The 17994-nt window shown below is 36.4% G+C and overlaps 1 protein-coding gene across 4 annotated transcripts in view; it reads right to left on the bottom strand.

Moving 5' to 3' along the window:
- The window catches only part of lrp1ba (low density lipoprotein receptor-related protein 1Ba), a 275419-nt gene that overhangs the window by 91927 nt on the left and 165498 nt on the right, over positions 1 to 17994 (bottom strand). For all 4 annotated transcript variants that reach the window (XM_051907800.1, XM_051907801.1, XM_051907802.1 and 1 more), the window contains 3 exons: positions 15910 to 16099; positions 12797 to 13001; positions 3218 to 3410 (listed from right to left, as the gene is read on the bottom strand). In XM_051907800.1, coding sequence (XP_051763760.1) covers positions 3218 to 3410; positions 12797 to 13001; positions 15910 to 16099 — 588 coding nt within the window. The remainder of the gene's footprint in view (positions 1 to 3217; positions 3411 to 12796; positions 13002 to 15909; positions 16100 to 17994) is intronic.

The following is a 17994-nucleotide window of genomic DNA, read 5'->3' as shown; positions in this document are numbered from 1 at the left end:
TGTACAAAAATTTAGCAAGGAACGGCAGAGAAGATGGAAAGAAGAAGCTTGGACAGTATCTTTTTTTTGTGTTCCATGGAAGAAAGAAAGCAAGGTGGATTTTTTGGTGAAATTATTATTATTTATTTATTTTTTTTAAATGGGAAAAAAATAAATACTTGATCATTGAAGAAATATTACTACAAAAAATTATCCTTGTATTATTTAGTAATGGGCACAAAACATTCAATGGAATAAAGAACAGTATTAATGAAAGTTATGGGGAATATACTTTATTCACATTGGAAAATTGTGACTGCCTTTAAGAACGCTCTATTCCAAATGCAGCCTAAGGCATCTGATGTCTTTTAACACAAACACACTACACCTGGCAGCGTACACACACCCATACCCACACACCCACACGCACGCACACACTCAAGGCTTGAAGGGCACTCTTGCAGTGCCAGTCAGAGGGTTGGGCTCCTCAGCGGGTGTGAGTTTGAACTGTGCTTGGCACAGACGTTGGCGTGGAGCGCGGGTCTCTGAACCGTGCCCTATCTACACACACACGGCTGCCAGATTCTAGAGCCTTGGGCCGAGCGTATTCCCCTGCACAAATGGTGAGGATTCAGATGAGTGCACTGGGCCAGCGTCTTTCAATGTTGTGACATGAGGCTTCAGTCCTGGGAGGATTTTGCTTATTATGGGATGAGGCTTTAAATAGCTTGGACTCATCAATGGCTGATTTCTGTTGGCCGGTGATTATAAAGGAATGTTTATTAGTTGGAATTAAAGGAATTGCAGATGGTCCCCATTTTTAAAGGGACAGTTCACAGACAAAGAAAAATTATGTGATTACATTTATTATAAAAGAAAGTCAAAAGGGTGAGAAAGTGATGACAGAGTATTCATTCCATTTAACTTTGTCTTAGCAGTTTTTACTCTTTTGAGTTATGACTTAAAAAGTAATGACTGAATATGTTTTTCTATCTCTTTTTTCCCCCCAGCATTTTATAGCACAGTCTGAGCGAATTCCCTTAATAGTGTCGTCTGTGCTATATAGATAGGAGGAACGGTGGCCACCAAGGTCCAAATCTCCTAAGAGAGGCCTGAGATGAGAAAATCTCCATTTGTGGTTTAGGATGCCAAGCATCTAAGCTGCTTCCATTAGAGTCCTTTGAAACACTGAGGCTTGAACCGCAAACAAAGAAATGTCTCTATCGAAGCCAAGAAAGAAGCGGAGCGGAAAGTGGGCATTCTATAAATGTGTCACGTACTATAAATTCTGCTAATTCTGTAAATTTCATGGTGCAGTTTTACGTCCCGGGTGAATCGAGTTTGGTTTCTTCGCATTAAAAGATTTGCGCCTAAGGCACTTGAAATGTGTTGCTCCTTGTGAGTTTCAACAGATGCAATTACCAAGCACTGCAGGTATAAGTTTCGTGGTCGGGACACATAAACATAAAAGTCACCATGCTCACTAAACAGAATTTATGTAAATGTACTTCCAGCAGTGGAGGCCAGGCAGGGCATTTAGTAGGATTTTTGTCTGCAGAACCCTAACTCACAACTGAAAATGACATTTAAAGCATGCAAATATATGCTCTTATCTTCTTCAATTGTTTTTCAAATATATTTATAAATAAATCAAAAATAAAATTGACTCTTAAAGGGTTAGTTCACCCAAAAATGAAAATTCTGTCATTATTCAAAACAAAATAACGGCTTTATTCAACAATATCTTGTGATGGCCGATCTCAAAACACTGCTTCATGAAGCTTCGAAGCTTTACGAATCTTTTGTTTCGAATCAGTGGTTCGGAGCGTGAATCAAACTGCCAAAGTCAAGTGAACCATTGAAATTTCAAAACACTTATGATGTAACGAAGCCTCATTTACTGAAATCACGTGACTTTCACGCTTCAAACCACTGATTCGAAACAAAAGATTAAAATAATAATAAAACCAATCAGGGTCTCATTCCCTTTAAGAGCCAGTTGCGCTCGCGCCATAGTTGATTTGCTATTTACATGGTGGAATTTGCAAGCGGAAAAACTGAATGCTTCTTTAGTGAGGAAACTGATCTGCTCGTGCACGAGGTTAAAGCGCACGAGCAGATCCATCTATGGAACAAGCCGGATTCCAAAGCATTTTTATCTTTATGCACACAACAATAATAGTTTACATTGTAAAACTTTTGTTTTTAATATTTGGCATGTTTGTATGCTGCTGCACGTCCCTGTGTGTGTAATAAGCAGAGTGTATGTGCATATTACTAATGCGGTCTTTAAATTAAAAAAAATAATAAAAAATTGCACCATTGACTTTAGACCAGGTTTCAGTTGGACAATGGTGCAGTCTATTTCAGTTGCCTCAAAATAGCAACGCGCCAACAATTCGCCTGAACGCGCCTCATTTTCAGACCACCACGCCCATGGGCGCACAAATGGGCGCAAGTGCATTTGCTATTTAATGTGCTTATAAATATATTCAACGTGGTGCAGGACGTGAAAGTGATAACTGCGTCAGGCTGAAACTAGCAAAAAACACTTGTGTCGCGCCTGGCGTCGCATTGCGTCGGGTGTATAATAGGGCCCATAATCTGAATCGAGAAATTCAATTAAAAGCCTTTACTCTGATCACAGAATCTTTCGATTTTATGTTACTTAACTTAAGGAAATACATCAGCCTTTAATTACTGGATAAGTCCCCTCTGATGATGTAAAGTCACTCATTAATATGATTTGTCTCTGTATTTCTCATACTGTGCTGACATGAATCCATCTTGCCCCATAAAACGTAGAGTCAGCAAAGAACACTGTGACTGCGTTCATCTTATCTGATCCCAATGTCAGAATGTGTTGATTTTGTCCTAGCTTCACTGCGCACCCATCAAAAAAGCCCCCAGTGACTTGTGACGCATCTAACATCAGTGACTTTGCATTGTGTTTGCTGTCATCACAGAGGAAGCATCTCAGACACTTTATGTGAATAATACAAACAAGCTTTGTGTGACTAATACAAACAAGACTGCAAATCATCCGGTGCGTCAACCAAGAAACATGCTCATCTGCTAGTTTTCAAGAACATTTTGTTTGAGAACTTTCTTCGATTCAAGGGTTTTAGAAATTTGTTGTCACAAAACTTCAGCTTCAATTCAAGTACAAACATTTGGTTTGAATTCAATATTAAAACAGTTGCGTCATTTGATGAAACAAAGGAAATGAATTACGTACAGCTGTTGGTGTCATTGGAAACAGCAATGATTCCCATCGGTTGATGAGGGATGTCCGCACGGAGTACTTTTGTATTGGCTCCGGTGAACTTATCAGAGCGGATCACAGCCCGCTGTGTCCAGTCAGACCAGAAGATGAAGTCTCTGTAAATTGCCAAGCCAAAGAACGTTCCGGGTCCTGATTTCACAATGACCTACAAATTTAAGAGGAAGAATTTAGGTGAGAGAAATAACCTGGCAATTTGAAGGAAAAAAAAAAAAAAAAAGTTTTTAAAGGGGCCCTAATAAATATTTCAGGTTATAGACTAACAGTCAGAAGTTTCGGCATGCTTGGGTTAATTTATATTTCTAATGACCTTGAATTTTTGACCTAAAGGCTAAAGCTTGAAATGCATTTTTTTTAATAAAATCCCCAAAAAAGCTAGCTAGCTTTTCAGACAGACAGACAGACAGACAGACAGATAGATAGATAGATAGATAGATAGATAGATAGATAGATAGATAGATAATCTTGTAAAAATCATTCAATAACTTTCAAGCACTGGTAATAAATAAAATAAACCATCCCTCATGCCGTACAGGACAGTTCCATCAAGGAGTTTACTTTGTGCACTTCACCACAAAGGTGCACAGACCAAAATAAACCACATTGAGTGTCTGTATAATTCACACAGACACACAGGCCTGGCAAGAGCCGAAGGGGGAAACCACCATGACACCCGAAGGACAGCCCTCCTCCATTATCCCTGACATTATAAATGATTAACCCAGATCTGCGGAGAGTGTAAATGGAATCCCTGCCGTAACAGACACGGGATACATCACGCATGGCCTTGGGAAGGAAAGTAAGTTGAGGGTCTGTTCTTAGTATGCCTGAAGGAAATTAATGGAAATCAGAAATTAATTGATTAAAATCACTCAGAAATGCTGAGACGGTAGAGAGGAGAACGAATGAGGGTTCAAAACCAACACTCAACAAATACACTTCCAGTCAAAAGTTTGGAAAAATTACTATTTTTAATGTTTTTGAATGAAGTCTCTTATGCTCATTAAGGCTGCATTTATTTCATTATAAATACAGAAAAAACAACAATATTGTGAAATATTATTACAATTTAAAATTATGGTTTTCTATTTTGATATACTTTAAAATATAATTTATTTCTGTGGTGCAAAGCTGAATTTTCAGCATCATTACTCCAGTCTTCAGTGTCACATGATCCTTCAGAAATCACTCTAATATGCTGATTTGATACTCGGTTATTATCAATGTTGAAAACAGCTGTGTTGCTTAATATTTTTTCGGAACCTGTGATACTTTTTTTCAGGATTCATTGATGAATAAAAGGTTAAAAAGAACAGCATTTATTCAAAATATAAATCTTTTCTAACAATATAAATCTTTACTATCACTTTTTATCAATTTAACACATCCATGCTGAATAAAAGTATTAATTTCTTTCAAAAAAAAAAAAAAAGAAAGAAAGAAAGAAAAAAATTACTGACCCCAAACTTTTGAACAGTAGTGTATATTGTTACAAAAGATTTCTATTTTAAATAAATGCTGATATTGTTTAACTTTTTATTCATGAAAGAATATGTTGCAATGTTTCCAACAATGATAATAAATCAGCATATTAAAATGATTTCTGAAGGATCATGTGACACTGAAGACTGGATTAATGATGCTGACAATTCAGCTTTGCACCACAGAAATAAATTATATTTTAAAGTATATTAAAATAGAAAACCATAATTTTTAATTGTAATAATATTTCACAATATTATTGTTTTTTTTTCTGTATTTATTATGAAATAAATGCAGCCTTAATGAGCATAAGAGACTTTGTTCAAAAATATTAAAAATAGTAATGTTTCCAAACTTTTGACTGGTAGTGTACGTGTAATATTAGTCTTTGGTAAATAATTAAAAGTTAGTCACTATTTGATGACCACTGAAAACTTTCACTAAAACAACATTTGATTCATATCAAAGACTAGCAAGCTGTCGTGACTTGCTCAGTGGAAAATGTTTCATCATAAGTTTTTTTCTTCTTCTTCTTCTTTAGAACTCCATATGGTGCAGAAGCCCTGTCAGGCAAGGTAAAAAATTTAAACAATTCCCTGAGTTTTTTTTTTTTTTTTCTGCTGTTTGTGAAAACGAAAAAGGCAAAAAACATTGATTTCTAAAATTCATAAATTGTGTATAAAAAAAGTGAGTAATAATAAAAAAAAAAAAGTAAATAAATTGAAATAAAACAAAATCAAAGCGCCCCCAGTTTGGTTGAAGTCGACACTAAAGGTTTGTTTTTCTTAAAATAATTAAGAGAAAGAAAAAAAGTGTAAAAAATTCAAAATTCATTTTTGAGGGTACACAAATTATTATATTTTTTTCATGTATAGCCAACATTATAATAATAATAATACATTTTTAAAAAAAATCATCTTGGCCTTCATGGCTTCTGTAATATGGCGAACAAAGAAAAGCTCAAGTCAAACAAACAAACAAATAAATCCAATACTTCTGTGAAGTTACAGTACAACGTCCACAAAACAAGCCACTGCAAATTCTCCATTGCGGTTTCTGCAATAACCGTACGTAACCCATCATCAAAAAAGAGGTTACACACATTTTCTCCAGCTTTAAGAGGTTTTCACGGTTTCTGCTATTTATTTCAGAAGGCTTCGTGAGCCACACACATCTGTTTTGAAGTGTGGCATTAACCGCTCTTCAGTAACACACACAGACACAGATGTCTCTGAAGGGCCGTCCGTTTGATTGCCAGAGTCTTTCTGTAATAATAGGCAGCTCGGCATGTGGAGAGCGAGACTCACGCTTTAATCCTCGACGACAACATGTCAAACACGTGTTCTCACCCTCTTGCAGTCGAGGCGTCATAACTCCCAAGTGTGCCTTCGTATGTGTGTCTCTGAGCATTTCTAAAGGTGGGGGAACAGGATGAAAGATGCAGGCAGACACATCTGCATGATGTTCTAATATCAGAGCTGTCGTCTCGGCAGGTGAAAATCTCTTTGTGCTCTCTTAAGATCAAAACTTTTCAGCAATGAATTACAATGGGCAAGAACATGACATTCCTGCTCTGCGCACAGGCTTATGATCCAAGTTGCTTTATAAGCAGGGATTATCTAAGATTTGCTACCCAATAATGTGACGAAGCGTAACTCAAAAATAACGTCAACTAGGACAGGTGCAGATAGCTGTTTCTGTTTTATTTAAAGCTATATTGACCCCTCGCTAAACTTTGCCTCTTTCTTACTTACTTACAGAGCATTCCATAGGACTGAATTTCTGTAAAAAGTTTGATTTTCAGTCGAATGTGCTCATAAAGTGGTCAAAATTGTTTGGATATTTTATTTTTAAAAAAAAAAATAATAATAATAATTCAACTGTAAAGGTAAATGCTTCATTTGAAAGTGATAATATTAGTTTAAAGGGTAATATTTTTGGTGCGCCAAAAAAAACAAAATAACGACTTATATAGTGATGGCCGATTTCAAAACACTGCGTCAGGAAGCTTCGGAGCGTAATGAATCAGCGTATCGAATCATGATTTGGATCGCGTGTCAAACCGCCAAACTGCTGAAATCACGTGACTTTGGCGCTCCGAACCGCTGATTCGACACGCTGATTCATAACGTTCCAAAGCTTCCTGAAGAAGTGTTTTGAAATCGCCATCACTATATAAGTCGTTATTTTGTTTTTTTTGGTGCACCAAAAATATTCTCGTCGCTTTATAATATTAATATTGAACCACTGTACTCACATGAACTGATTTAAATATGTTTTTAGTACATTAATGGATCTTGAGAGAGGAAATGTCATTGCAGGCCTCACTGAGCCATCGGATTTCAACAAAAAATCTCAATTTGCGTTCCGAAGATTAACGAAGGTCTTACGGGTGTGGAACGGCATGAGATTGAGTAATAAATGACAGAATTTTTATTTTTGGGTGAACTAACCCTTTAACGTTTCTACAACACACTCACTACTTGAGAGACACTAATTACACAGTAACATGATTAAAAACTGTGAAAACTGCAAATCTAAATTGAGAAAAAAAGGCTTCTCAAAACCAACATTTGAACATGACAACATTAGTGTAACGTTTCTACAACACATTCACTACTTTCTTTACAGATATTAAATCACACAGTAACATGATTAAAAATTTTGAAAACTGGAAATCTGAATTGAAGCAAACAATGCAAAGAGAAAAGTCTCAATTGAAAGTGCTAACATTAATTTAATGTTTTACAACACATTCACTACTTTCTTCAAATAAAATATTAAGCAGTAACCTGATTAAAAATTAAAAACCACACATCTAAATAGAAGCAAATGCTTCTTACGGCCAACTCCGAAGACAAAAGACCTTAAAAAAAATGAAAACACTAGTGTAACGTTTTTACAACATATATTATTCATTGCAAATCTGAATTGAGGCAAATAATTCTCACAATTAACCACAATGAGAAAAGGTTAATTTGAAAGTGATAACATTACTGTAACGTTTCTACAATGCATGCACTACTTTGTTAAAAATTGAGAATTCACTTCAAATTTTCAGTTTTCAATTTTTAGTCATGTTACAACATAATTTAAAAATTGATAATGTAGTAACATGACTAAAAATTGAAAACTGAACATTTGAATTGAATTCTCAGTTAACTACAAAGTGAAAAGCTTCATTTGAAAGTGATAACATTAACACATTCACATCTTTCTTTAAAGAGGACCTATTATGCAAAATTCACTTTTATAAGGTGTTTGAACAACGATGTGTGTCTGCAGTGTGTGAGAACAACCAGCTTATAATGGTAAAAATCGCCACAACGACGTCATCTTAAGGTGAAGCCTCACCCACAGCCAGTGACGATCTACCCAGTGGTGTAAAGTATTTGAGTAAATGTAATTAGTTACTGTACTTCAGTATCTTTTCGGCTACTTTGTAGTTGTACTGAGTATCCAAGAGTTTTAGCAACTTTTACTCTCTACTTGATTACATTTTTGAATAAGTAAATGTACTTTTTACTCCAATACATTTGTGATGAGTAGTGCAATTACACATTACATTTTGCATGGCACCTAACTTTTTCTGCAGCAGTTTGTTTCTGCTATAAGGAAGTGATATCGCCATCTAAGAGCATTGAAGGTACTATGTCTTGTGCGTTTTGCCCTTACTTGCCCAAACTTGTCAACCAAATTAAAAGTTAAAGCTAGTAGTTGCTGAATGTTTGGTGTTTGATTTATGAGGATGAGGACATGACTTCAGCTGTGATGAGGCCGAAACCAGTTTGTCCAGTGCAAGTAGGCTTTGACTAGTTAATTTTACTTAACATTATTTTATTTATCCGCTATATTGATGAGACCTTTTTGAAGGATATTGGTTTATGGCCTTTTTGACCACTCGAGATTATCTGAGACTTGAGAGTTTGTAGACGTTTAAGAGGCTGTTGTGTTGACCTCAGTTTTATTTTGATTTTAGAAAATAAACATGATTTCTCTTACAAATCAATTGTTTCCTATTTTCACTGCATTTCTCTTAGGTGTTTTGAACTAGTGTATCTTTGAGCCTACATTTAGTACGAGTAAAATACTGAAGTACTGTTAAAATCAGATACTCTAAGACTTTTACTCAAGTTGGAATTGGTGACTTGTAACTTGCAATGGAGTCATTTTCACTGTAAGGTATGTGTACTTTTACTCAAGTATGGTTTTCAGGTACTCTTTTCACCTATGGATCTACCTTATTAGCATAGACACAGCCCTGAGTGAGAAGCACAGAGTCCGCCATTTCTGTATCCTCGCTGCAGCAGCTGGAGTTTTACAATGTCTGCGCCAAGAGGCATTACAAGTGTTGTGTTTTGGGATGTACTAATGTACGTAAGAGACTCCATAGACCCCTGCCATCTGAGTCACTGAAGACACTGTGGTTAAATTTCATTTTTAAAGGAAATGTCCCAAAGAAAATCGCTAAAAAAGTCTCATACATTTGTGCCAATTTTGCACCAGACTGCTACACAAACAAGGGTCTTTTCAACGCTGAATTTTCAAAAAGGTTGATTCTTAAAGATGGGTCAATACCAACGCTTCGTGCGCAAACTTCAGATCCAGACAAAGTAAGTATCACATGTTATATGTTGTAAGTCCTTCCAAATTGCCTTTCTGAAAGACCTCGTTGGCACTCTGTATGGCTATTGTTGCTAAAGCTACCACTGTCCCTGCCTGTTTTCACTGATGCTGCCCTCACGTGCGATCAGAATTATTGTAAATACGAGTTTCCTAGTTAAAAATTCCACATGAACATTTGAAGTCGCCCACTTGAATGCGACAAGCTCATAATCACGACTTCAGAAGTGGGAATTATGAAAATTCTGATAGCAGGTGAAGGCACTGGGAGGACAGAGCTATGGCGCAAGGCTCGAAATTGCGACCATTTTAGTCGCATGTGCTCCCTATGTTTGCGACCTTAAAATATATTTGGGAGCATTTGTGCGAGTGCAAATAATTGTTGAGGTGCGACCTGTTTTCATTTCTCTACAAAATGTTTGCTGTATTACTGCACAGTATGTGCCTGCTGTGAGCTGATGCAGTAACCGGTCCACCGTTCTGTCACATTACCAATTAAACTTCATCATTACATTCTTAAGTTTAAAGCAGATTTTAGTTTGGTTAATATTAGCAGTCATTCACTCCTTTCGCAGCGCTCCATTGTCACGTGACAGAGCTAACTTTCGCGCAAAATATAAAGAGCTGAAGAGAGATGATGAAAAGAACGTTACACAGGGCTCGACATTAACACTTGAGTTTTTATATTTAAAACATGATACAGTTAAGCAACATTACACAACCAAGAGTAGGCCTACAGTTTTCCTGAATATCCTGAATAAAACAATCACGATTGAAAATGTAACACTGGTTTCATAACAGTTCAATAAACTGTAAAAAGTAGTTAAAATTAAATCACTCACATTTTAGACGCAATAGTGGCTGTTTTTGTTCTGTTTCAGCAGCGAAAATAGTTCCAAACAAAGATCACAGCAGAACCATGCGCATTTCATGACAACACAATCGTGTTTTCATTGTCATTGTCAATTCAATGACCCATTCATCAACAACCGCCTCATTCTTAAATGAATCATCCGTTTGAACGAATTGTTTGAATGAATGACTCAATGACTCACTCCTAAAGACGGTCACCTGCCGCCACCTACTGGCGGTTTAGTTTTATGTTTAAAAGTATCAGTCTTTCCAACATTTCTTATTTGTATATTCAAAAAAAAAAAAAAAAAATTAAAACAATCTCATAACATTATTTAATTCCGTTGTAATTTTTCAGTGTAAATTATTTAATTTGACTGGTAACAGTTCTATAGTGTCTTATGATTCTAATCAAATTTACTGATCAAATTTAAGAATTTAAAATGAAAGATGAAGTATACATTTAATAAGATTAGAGGAAAAAGCCCTTTATAAAGGTAAAAAAAAAAAAAAAAAAAAAGCCCTCGGAGTAAATATCACAAATATGCCAATTTAAATGTCAAAGCTGAGTGAACACTTATTGCTTCAGAATAAATTATATTTACAACACAACAATCCTATTTTTCCAGACAAACAACATTTTTATTCGGACAAGCGAATGACAAGGCTTTTTAGTTGTGGTGCTCCTAAATTTTTGCTTGTGGTCCTAACTTTTTGAAGTTGGGAGCACCAGTGTTACCAAGTAAAAAGTTAATTTCGAGCCCTGTGGCGTTATTTTTATTTATTTTTTTATTTTTTATACTGTCTGCGTAATTCATAAACACGCATTTATTATGCACAGTACAGTCAGATGACACATGACTGAACATATAAGGCTGAACACCGCTACTGACAGCTTCTGACATTTTCAGTGCGTGAGATTGTCCTGTTTTGTTGTTGCCGGAGCATGAGCTCTTATAGCTCTACCCTGTTCTTGAAAGATGGCTGGGAGCAACAGCTCATTTGCATTTAAAAGGACACACACAAAAACAGTGCATTTTTGCTCACCCCCAAAAACTGGCACTTTTAACATGTTATAAAAACTGATCTGTGGGTTATTTTGAGCTAAAACTTCACATACACACTCTGGGGACACCAGAGACCTTTTTTACATCTTGTATATAGGGACATAACAGGTCCCCTTTAAAGAAATTGTTAAACTACACAAGATTAAAAACTGTGAACACCACACATCTGAATAGAGACAAATGATTCTTACAGTCACCAGTAAAAAAAAAAATGCCTTATTTGAATGCACTTAACATTAAGTGATAACATTAATGTAACATTTTTACAATGCATTCACTATGCTACTGTTAAATCTAGGGAAACTAGAGGAGAAAAGAAAATACATGTTTTCTGGACCACTTTGAAAAGTTGTATTTACAATTCCGTTGGGTGATACAAGAAGCTTGGAAATTGCACACTTTACCTTTAAGAAAGCAAATTGGGTCATATTTCATGTGTTTTGTTAAAGTTTCATAAGGAAAATCCAATTTGCATGATTAATTTTGAACTCCTTGGAATTTGAATGTGTGGCTTAGACTATGTACATTGAAGATCCAGTGCGTGTCATTTCCTCTAGAGGAAGTTTGAAAAGGCTATGGATCCGTCACCAGTAACCTAGATGGCACTACCTCCTACAGCGTGCTCTGGCAGGATCCCGCCTATCTATCCTCGGTATCTGTCTAACACACAAGAAAACAAATGTTCCTTTTGTTCGCCCAGATCAATTTTCACCTTTTAATAGCCTAGTGAGCAGATAGTTTCATTAGATGGCTAGGAGCCGTTTAGTGAGCCGCAGCATTGTGGCGGTTGTCAAACCCTCTTACCTGCAGTTCCTGGCCCTTGTTGGAAGCAAACATAAAAGCAGGTTTGCTTCTAGAGTTAATAACTTATTTTAGCTTAATCAATTAAAATAATTGAAATAACTCCTTGAACAGAGTTGTAAATATGTTCGCTTTACTAAATAAACTGTTAACGGTCATGGTGTGAAAAACCTAATTTGCCTTGATCTTTTGACATATAAGAGATCTTTGTACCATTAAAATATCCTGCAAGTTCCATAGCTTGAAATGTCCTCCTCATTATTAACAAAGCATTTTTTAATCAAGCTCCAAAAATGGCTTGTTCTGATATTGCAGGATATGTGATGTCACAAGGGCAAATACATTTGCATATGACTGCCTCCAAAGCAAGACATCATCACACCACAGGCCCCATAATTTTCATTTTTGGGTGAACTAACCCTTTAAATGCTGAAATGACACTGCTACCTTGATTTAATTATGCTAGGACCTTTTATTCTGTCCTCCTGTCGAGAGCGAATTTTTGATTTCAAGAGACAATTGACAATTGTATTGAACCCAAGTGACCTGTATTCAGTGGATGTCCTCCTTCAATGTCTCACTTTAGCAAAACAGAAAAGCTTTACAAAGGCTGAAAGATGTTTCCAGCGCTCTTAAAACACAGCCTCTACTTCAGCTAATGCACTTCCATGCATTTTTCAAAAGTCACACAAAGCGCCTCCATACTCACATATCTGTGCGAGCCGTCATAATCACACCTCTCGATGTGCCCGAGACTGCCATCGGAAAAATACAGCTTTTCGGCTTTATGGTCGATGGTGAGTCCATTAGGGGTGATGACATCCACGCTAACAATGACTCGGATGTTTCGGCCAGTTAAGGTCGACCTCATGATGCTTGGCCTCTGCTCATTCCAGTTAGTCCAAAACATCAGGCTAGAGGAGTGCAAACACACTGTTAGCTGTCACATCAAACTATTCTACAATAAAACTGTGAGCCTAAAGTACTTGGACACCTAAGTCACTAGTTATGTTTCCATCCACCTATTTTTGTGTGCATTTTGGGATATCGGATTAATAAAAAAAAAATTAAAAAAAAAACATTGGATGGAAATGCCAAGATGCACATAAATTCTAAAAATGTAAGTACTTTTCTCAGGACTAACATAACTTTTTTGAGCAGTAAGTTCTTCAAATTTGACAAATTTAAGACATAAATGTTGGCTGTAAATGGTGCAATAAAATGACACATTTCGCATTACAAAACAGAAGAAACATTTATGAGTATGATCAATAGCGTTACTCATGGGTAATTTTTTTATAATTCATTTTATTAAATTAACATGTTAAACTGACAGCCCTACTTATTATATATGACCATAAGTCACCCATACAAATTTCTAAATGTCATTACATTAAATACTATTAAACTTAGAGGCATCTGCTAACAAATCATGCTAGTGCTTTTCACAGAACTAACATCACTTTTTTAAGGCATTACATCTTTAAATTTGTTACGTTTCAGACTTAAACGTTTTCTTTAAATGCCATATTAAAATTTTAGTTTTTGCATAAAAAGAGGGTCTTCTAAAAATAAAATGTACACCCTTGATGCTACGATACACTATGCTAATAGCCTCATTAAAAATTTATTCATCTGCAATTATAATCAAAAAGGCTACAGCCTAATAGCATCAGCCCTTTTTCTTTTAATATGAGAGAAAAAGACTACTCCATCGAAGGACGAAGCATGTCCTTGTGTTTAAGACAAGTGTGCTAGCTTCGTATGTGACGGCACCTTGCAGTGTCAGCCGCTAGTGCTGGCGTGTGACTCCTAGCTGTGAACTTTGGCAGCTTTTGGATCGGTGGGACTTCTTGCTGACAGCAGCAGTCACTTATTGCTGTGGTAATGCTCTAACAAGGTAATGCGGCGACTGCTAAAGCCCAACTAAGTGTTGTCAAGGTATAAAATGGTGAAATGTTCCTTCGAGAACAAACAGCTATGTTCATGCTATGGATAAAATATAGCTTACTGTGCTTTAAACCATTGAGAAGTTACATAAGAAATATGACAGTTTGCAGAAACCATCTTCCTATAGTGAAGAGAACACCTGTAGAATCCTGCTTAATCCTGTTTTACTATGTAAAACACAGTAAATTATCCTGCATGTGTATAATCATACACCTGAAGAACACATTAGTATTAGTATAGCATTGTTTACCCTTAGCAATTTGACAAACGCTAATGCTGGCATTGTCATTTTGTATCTATATAAATCAATTTTCAAGCATCAAGTCAGACACAAATAGGAATACCCCACATCTGACTGAATATAATTTAGCATAAATGCTAAAGTCAATTTAAATGCAGATGATTGAGGCACAATCACATAATCTCTTTCATAAACTCAATTACTCTCAAAATATCTTATAATTCACAATAAAGGGTTGTCAACTGGTGTTTAACATATATTTACTGTGTAAAACACAGTAAATTATTCTGTTTATAATCATACACCTGAGGAACACAAGCTAAAGTTAGCATAGCATTGTTTACCCTTAGCAATTTGGCAAAAGCTCAAGTTGGTATTGTCATTTTGTATTTATTTATATACATTTTTCAAGCATTAGGCAATGGAAAGTGTCAAAAGTATGACATAAATTAGGAATATCCTACATCTGACTTTAAATATAACTTAAATTAGCATAAAGTGGCAGGAAATGCTGAAGTCAATTTAAATTGAGAAGATTGAGGCATATTCAAAGTAAATAAAGTAAATATATCTTTCATAAGCTCAATTAGTCCAAAATATCTTGTAATTCATGATCAACGGTTCACAACTGGTCAGTCGTGACCCAAAATCGGTCAGATTTCAGAAAGCAGGAATCTAAATGTTAAATTATCTAAATAAATCTAAATGCTTAATGCAATTAACAACAATCACACATAGTAAGAATAACAAAAAATATAAGTTTACCATCTTTTGAAGAGGAAAAAAAAACATCTTTTGTTGTAGATGTCAAAAGTTATGTCCATTCAGTCAAACTTTGTGGCACAATTTCATCTAGATTAGCAAAGTTGTGCTGTTTATTTTAATGTGAATGAACAGTTTAGCAGCTTATAATAATATTAATACATTTACTTCGATATATACATTTGATTTCTCCTTTGTATGGATCACACCTTGATGTCTAATGTAAAACCTAGTTGAGAATCACCGCTAGATAATAAGAGGATCAAACAAAAAGGCCAATCTTGAACAGTTCAACAAGGCAGCAATTTGCGCAAGCAGAAAAAAGGTAAATGCGTAAATGTGCAACTTAATTAATGTTTCCTAATTTGAAAATGAAAGGAAATGGCACATTGAGATCAAGTTTGGAGATTAATACCACATTTGCCGTGAAGCTCTGTAGCACAGGTCACAAATATTTTCAAATCTGAATATTTATAAAGCTCATAACTCACTGATGTAAAATTAATACTCCGTATGTGGTCTGGCGCCTAATTACTATGAAATAATTAGAGGATCCCTCCCTTCATCGACCTTTTGGAAAGACACCCATCAAAATAAATTTATCAACATGAGTTATTTTGAGGAGAGGTGGAGTCCAGAAACATTTTGACATTTGACATTTATTTTACTTTAATGAAAAGCACATACTTTTGGACTTGCAAGCAAGACAAAAACCCTTTTAATCACTTAACAAAATACACATTTAACTGCAGAAGCAATCAGCTATGAAAATTACACCCAACTGGCTTCATTTCGGTGAAAAAGGGAGTACTAACTAAAATAAAAAAAAAGTTCCTTTCGAAAAGTCAAAGGTAAACTTCATGACTTACTTCTGACATTCATCCAGAGTGAGGACGTGCGGATGGTCCTCTTCGGACAGAGATACCACTGTGTCTCTGTTGAAGGCGTTTGGTCTGGTCTGGTCAACGTTGTGGCGGGTGACAGTGGCTGTGGTGGAGCTCGTCCAGTAGAGAACGTCCCAGCCTCGATGGTACGCCAGTCCCTCCACAGATCCGACATCTACAGAAGGGGATGACACATCAATGCTTAACGCTCAAGTACTCTAAAGGAACGTGCAGACGATGACCTACACCTTCAAATTGCTTAAGGTACTACACACACTTTAATCACACTACACTTTTAAGTGATAAAATGATTTTCAAACCTTCTTTCTATCATAAAAGATATTTAAAAAAAAAAAAAGCATTGAAGTCCACACAAATGCAACCGGTTGACCTGAAGGCCATAAAACCGGATGGCAGGCAACAAACTCCACAGGTTCTTTCAGAAGTGATTCAGAAACAAGAAAAACAGACAGATGGTCGATGTGAAAAACAGTTAGGTGTCAGAAAAGGTCAAGATGCGTTGTGGAAATCTACGTCAATACTAAATCGACACCTTAAAAAATACACCTTGTTAGCTTTTCAAAACACTGAGAAGTGCTTGACTATTGTGTGTGTGGCATAACATTATGATTGAGATGTGAGGAATGGTCTGCAACAATGCTTAGGTAGGTGGTACGTGTCAAAGTAACATCCACATGGATGGCAGGACCCAAGGTTTCCCAGCAGAACATTGCCCATAGCATCACACTGCCTCCGCCGGTTTGCCTTCTTCCCATAGTGCATCCTGGTGCCATGTGTTCCCCAGGTAATTGACACACACGCACCCAGCCATCCACGTGATGTAAAAGAAAACGTGATTGATCAGACCAGACCACCTTCTTCCATTGCTCCGTGGTCCAGGTCTGATGCTCACGTGCCCACTGTTGGTGCTTTCGGCAGTGGACAGGGGTCAGCATGGACACCCTGACTGGTCTGCGGCTATGCAGCCCCATACGCAACAAACTGTGATGCACTGTGTATTCTGACACCTTTCTATCAGAACCAACATTAACTTCTCGTCTGTTGGATCGGACCACACGGGCCAGCCTTCACTCCCCACGTGCATCAATGAGCCTTGGCCGCCCATGACCCTGTCGCCGGTTCACCACTGTTCCTTCCTTGGACCACTTTTGATAGATGCTGACCACTGCAGACCAGGAACACCCCACAAGAGCTGCAGTTTTGGAGATCCTCTGGTCTAGCCTATCACAATTTGGCCCTTGTCAAACTCGCTCAAATCCTTACGCTTGCCCATTTTTCCTGCTTCTAACACATCAAATTTAAGGACAAAATGTTCAATTGCTGCCTAATATATCCCACCCACTAACAGGTGCCGTGATGAAGAGATAATCAGTGTTATTCACTTCATCTGTCAGTGGTCATAATGTTATGCCTGATCGGTGTGCATATATATATATATATATATATATATATATAGTCGTGGTCAAAAGTTTATATACTGTAAACATCTGCAAAATGTTAATTATTTTAACAAAATAAGTGGGATCATTCAAAATGCATGTTATTTTTTATTTAATACTGTCATAAATAAGATATTTGAAGATGTGTGCATTTTTCTTATTCTGTTTAAAGATCATACCTAGGGGATTTTTCTGAAGAAAGTTGAGCATTTTAACTGCTCACCTTGATTGCGCAATGTGTATGTAAACTTTCAACCACAGTTTTGCAGGTGAGAAGAGATGTTATATAAGGAGTGCCACTTCAAAAAGGAGCAAAAAATAGATTCCTACATTTAAAAAGTTTTGAAATAACACAATGGCGCAGTAGTTGAATTAACAGTCGTCTCATGTATTGGCAATATGTAACCATATCATGTACGACCCGCCGCATAGTACAGTGCATTTTTATGACCTGCTTGGGCTTTTTTGTGAAAAAACAAAATCATGCATTGATCAAACTATTATTCAGTCTTTTTGATGTTGCAATTGCATAATGCATGAGAAAAAGAAAAATAACTTGTTTGAGTTTATCACACTGCAACCTGAGTAGCGTCTTTTTAGGCTTTGCAGA

Source organism: Ctenopharyngodon idella, chromosome 10 (genome assembly GCF_019924925.1).
Source record: "Ctenopharyngodon idella isolate HZGC_01 chromosome 10, HZGC01, whole genome shotgun sequence".
Classification (NCBI taxonomy): Eukaryota; Metazoa; Chordata; class Actinopteri; order Cypriniformes; family Xenocyprididae; genus Ctenopharyngodon; species Ctenopharyngodon idella.
Note: the sequence above shows the minus strand (reverse complement) of the source record. Positions and strands in the feature narration are given on the sequence as shown.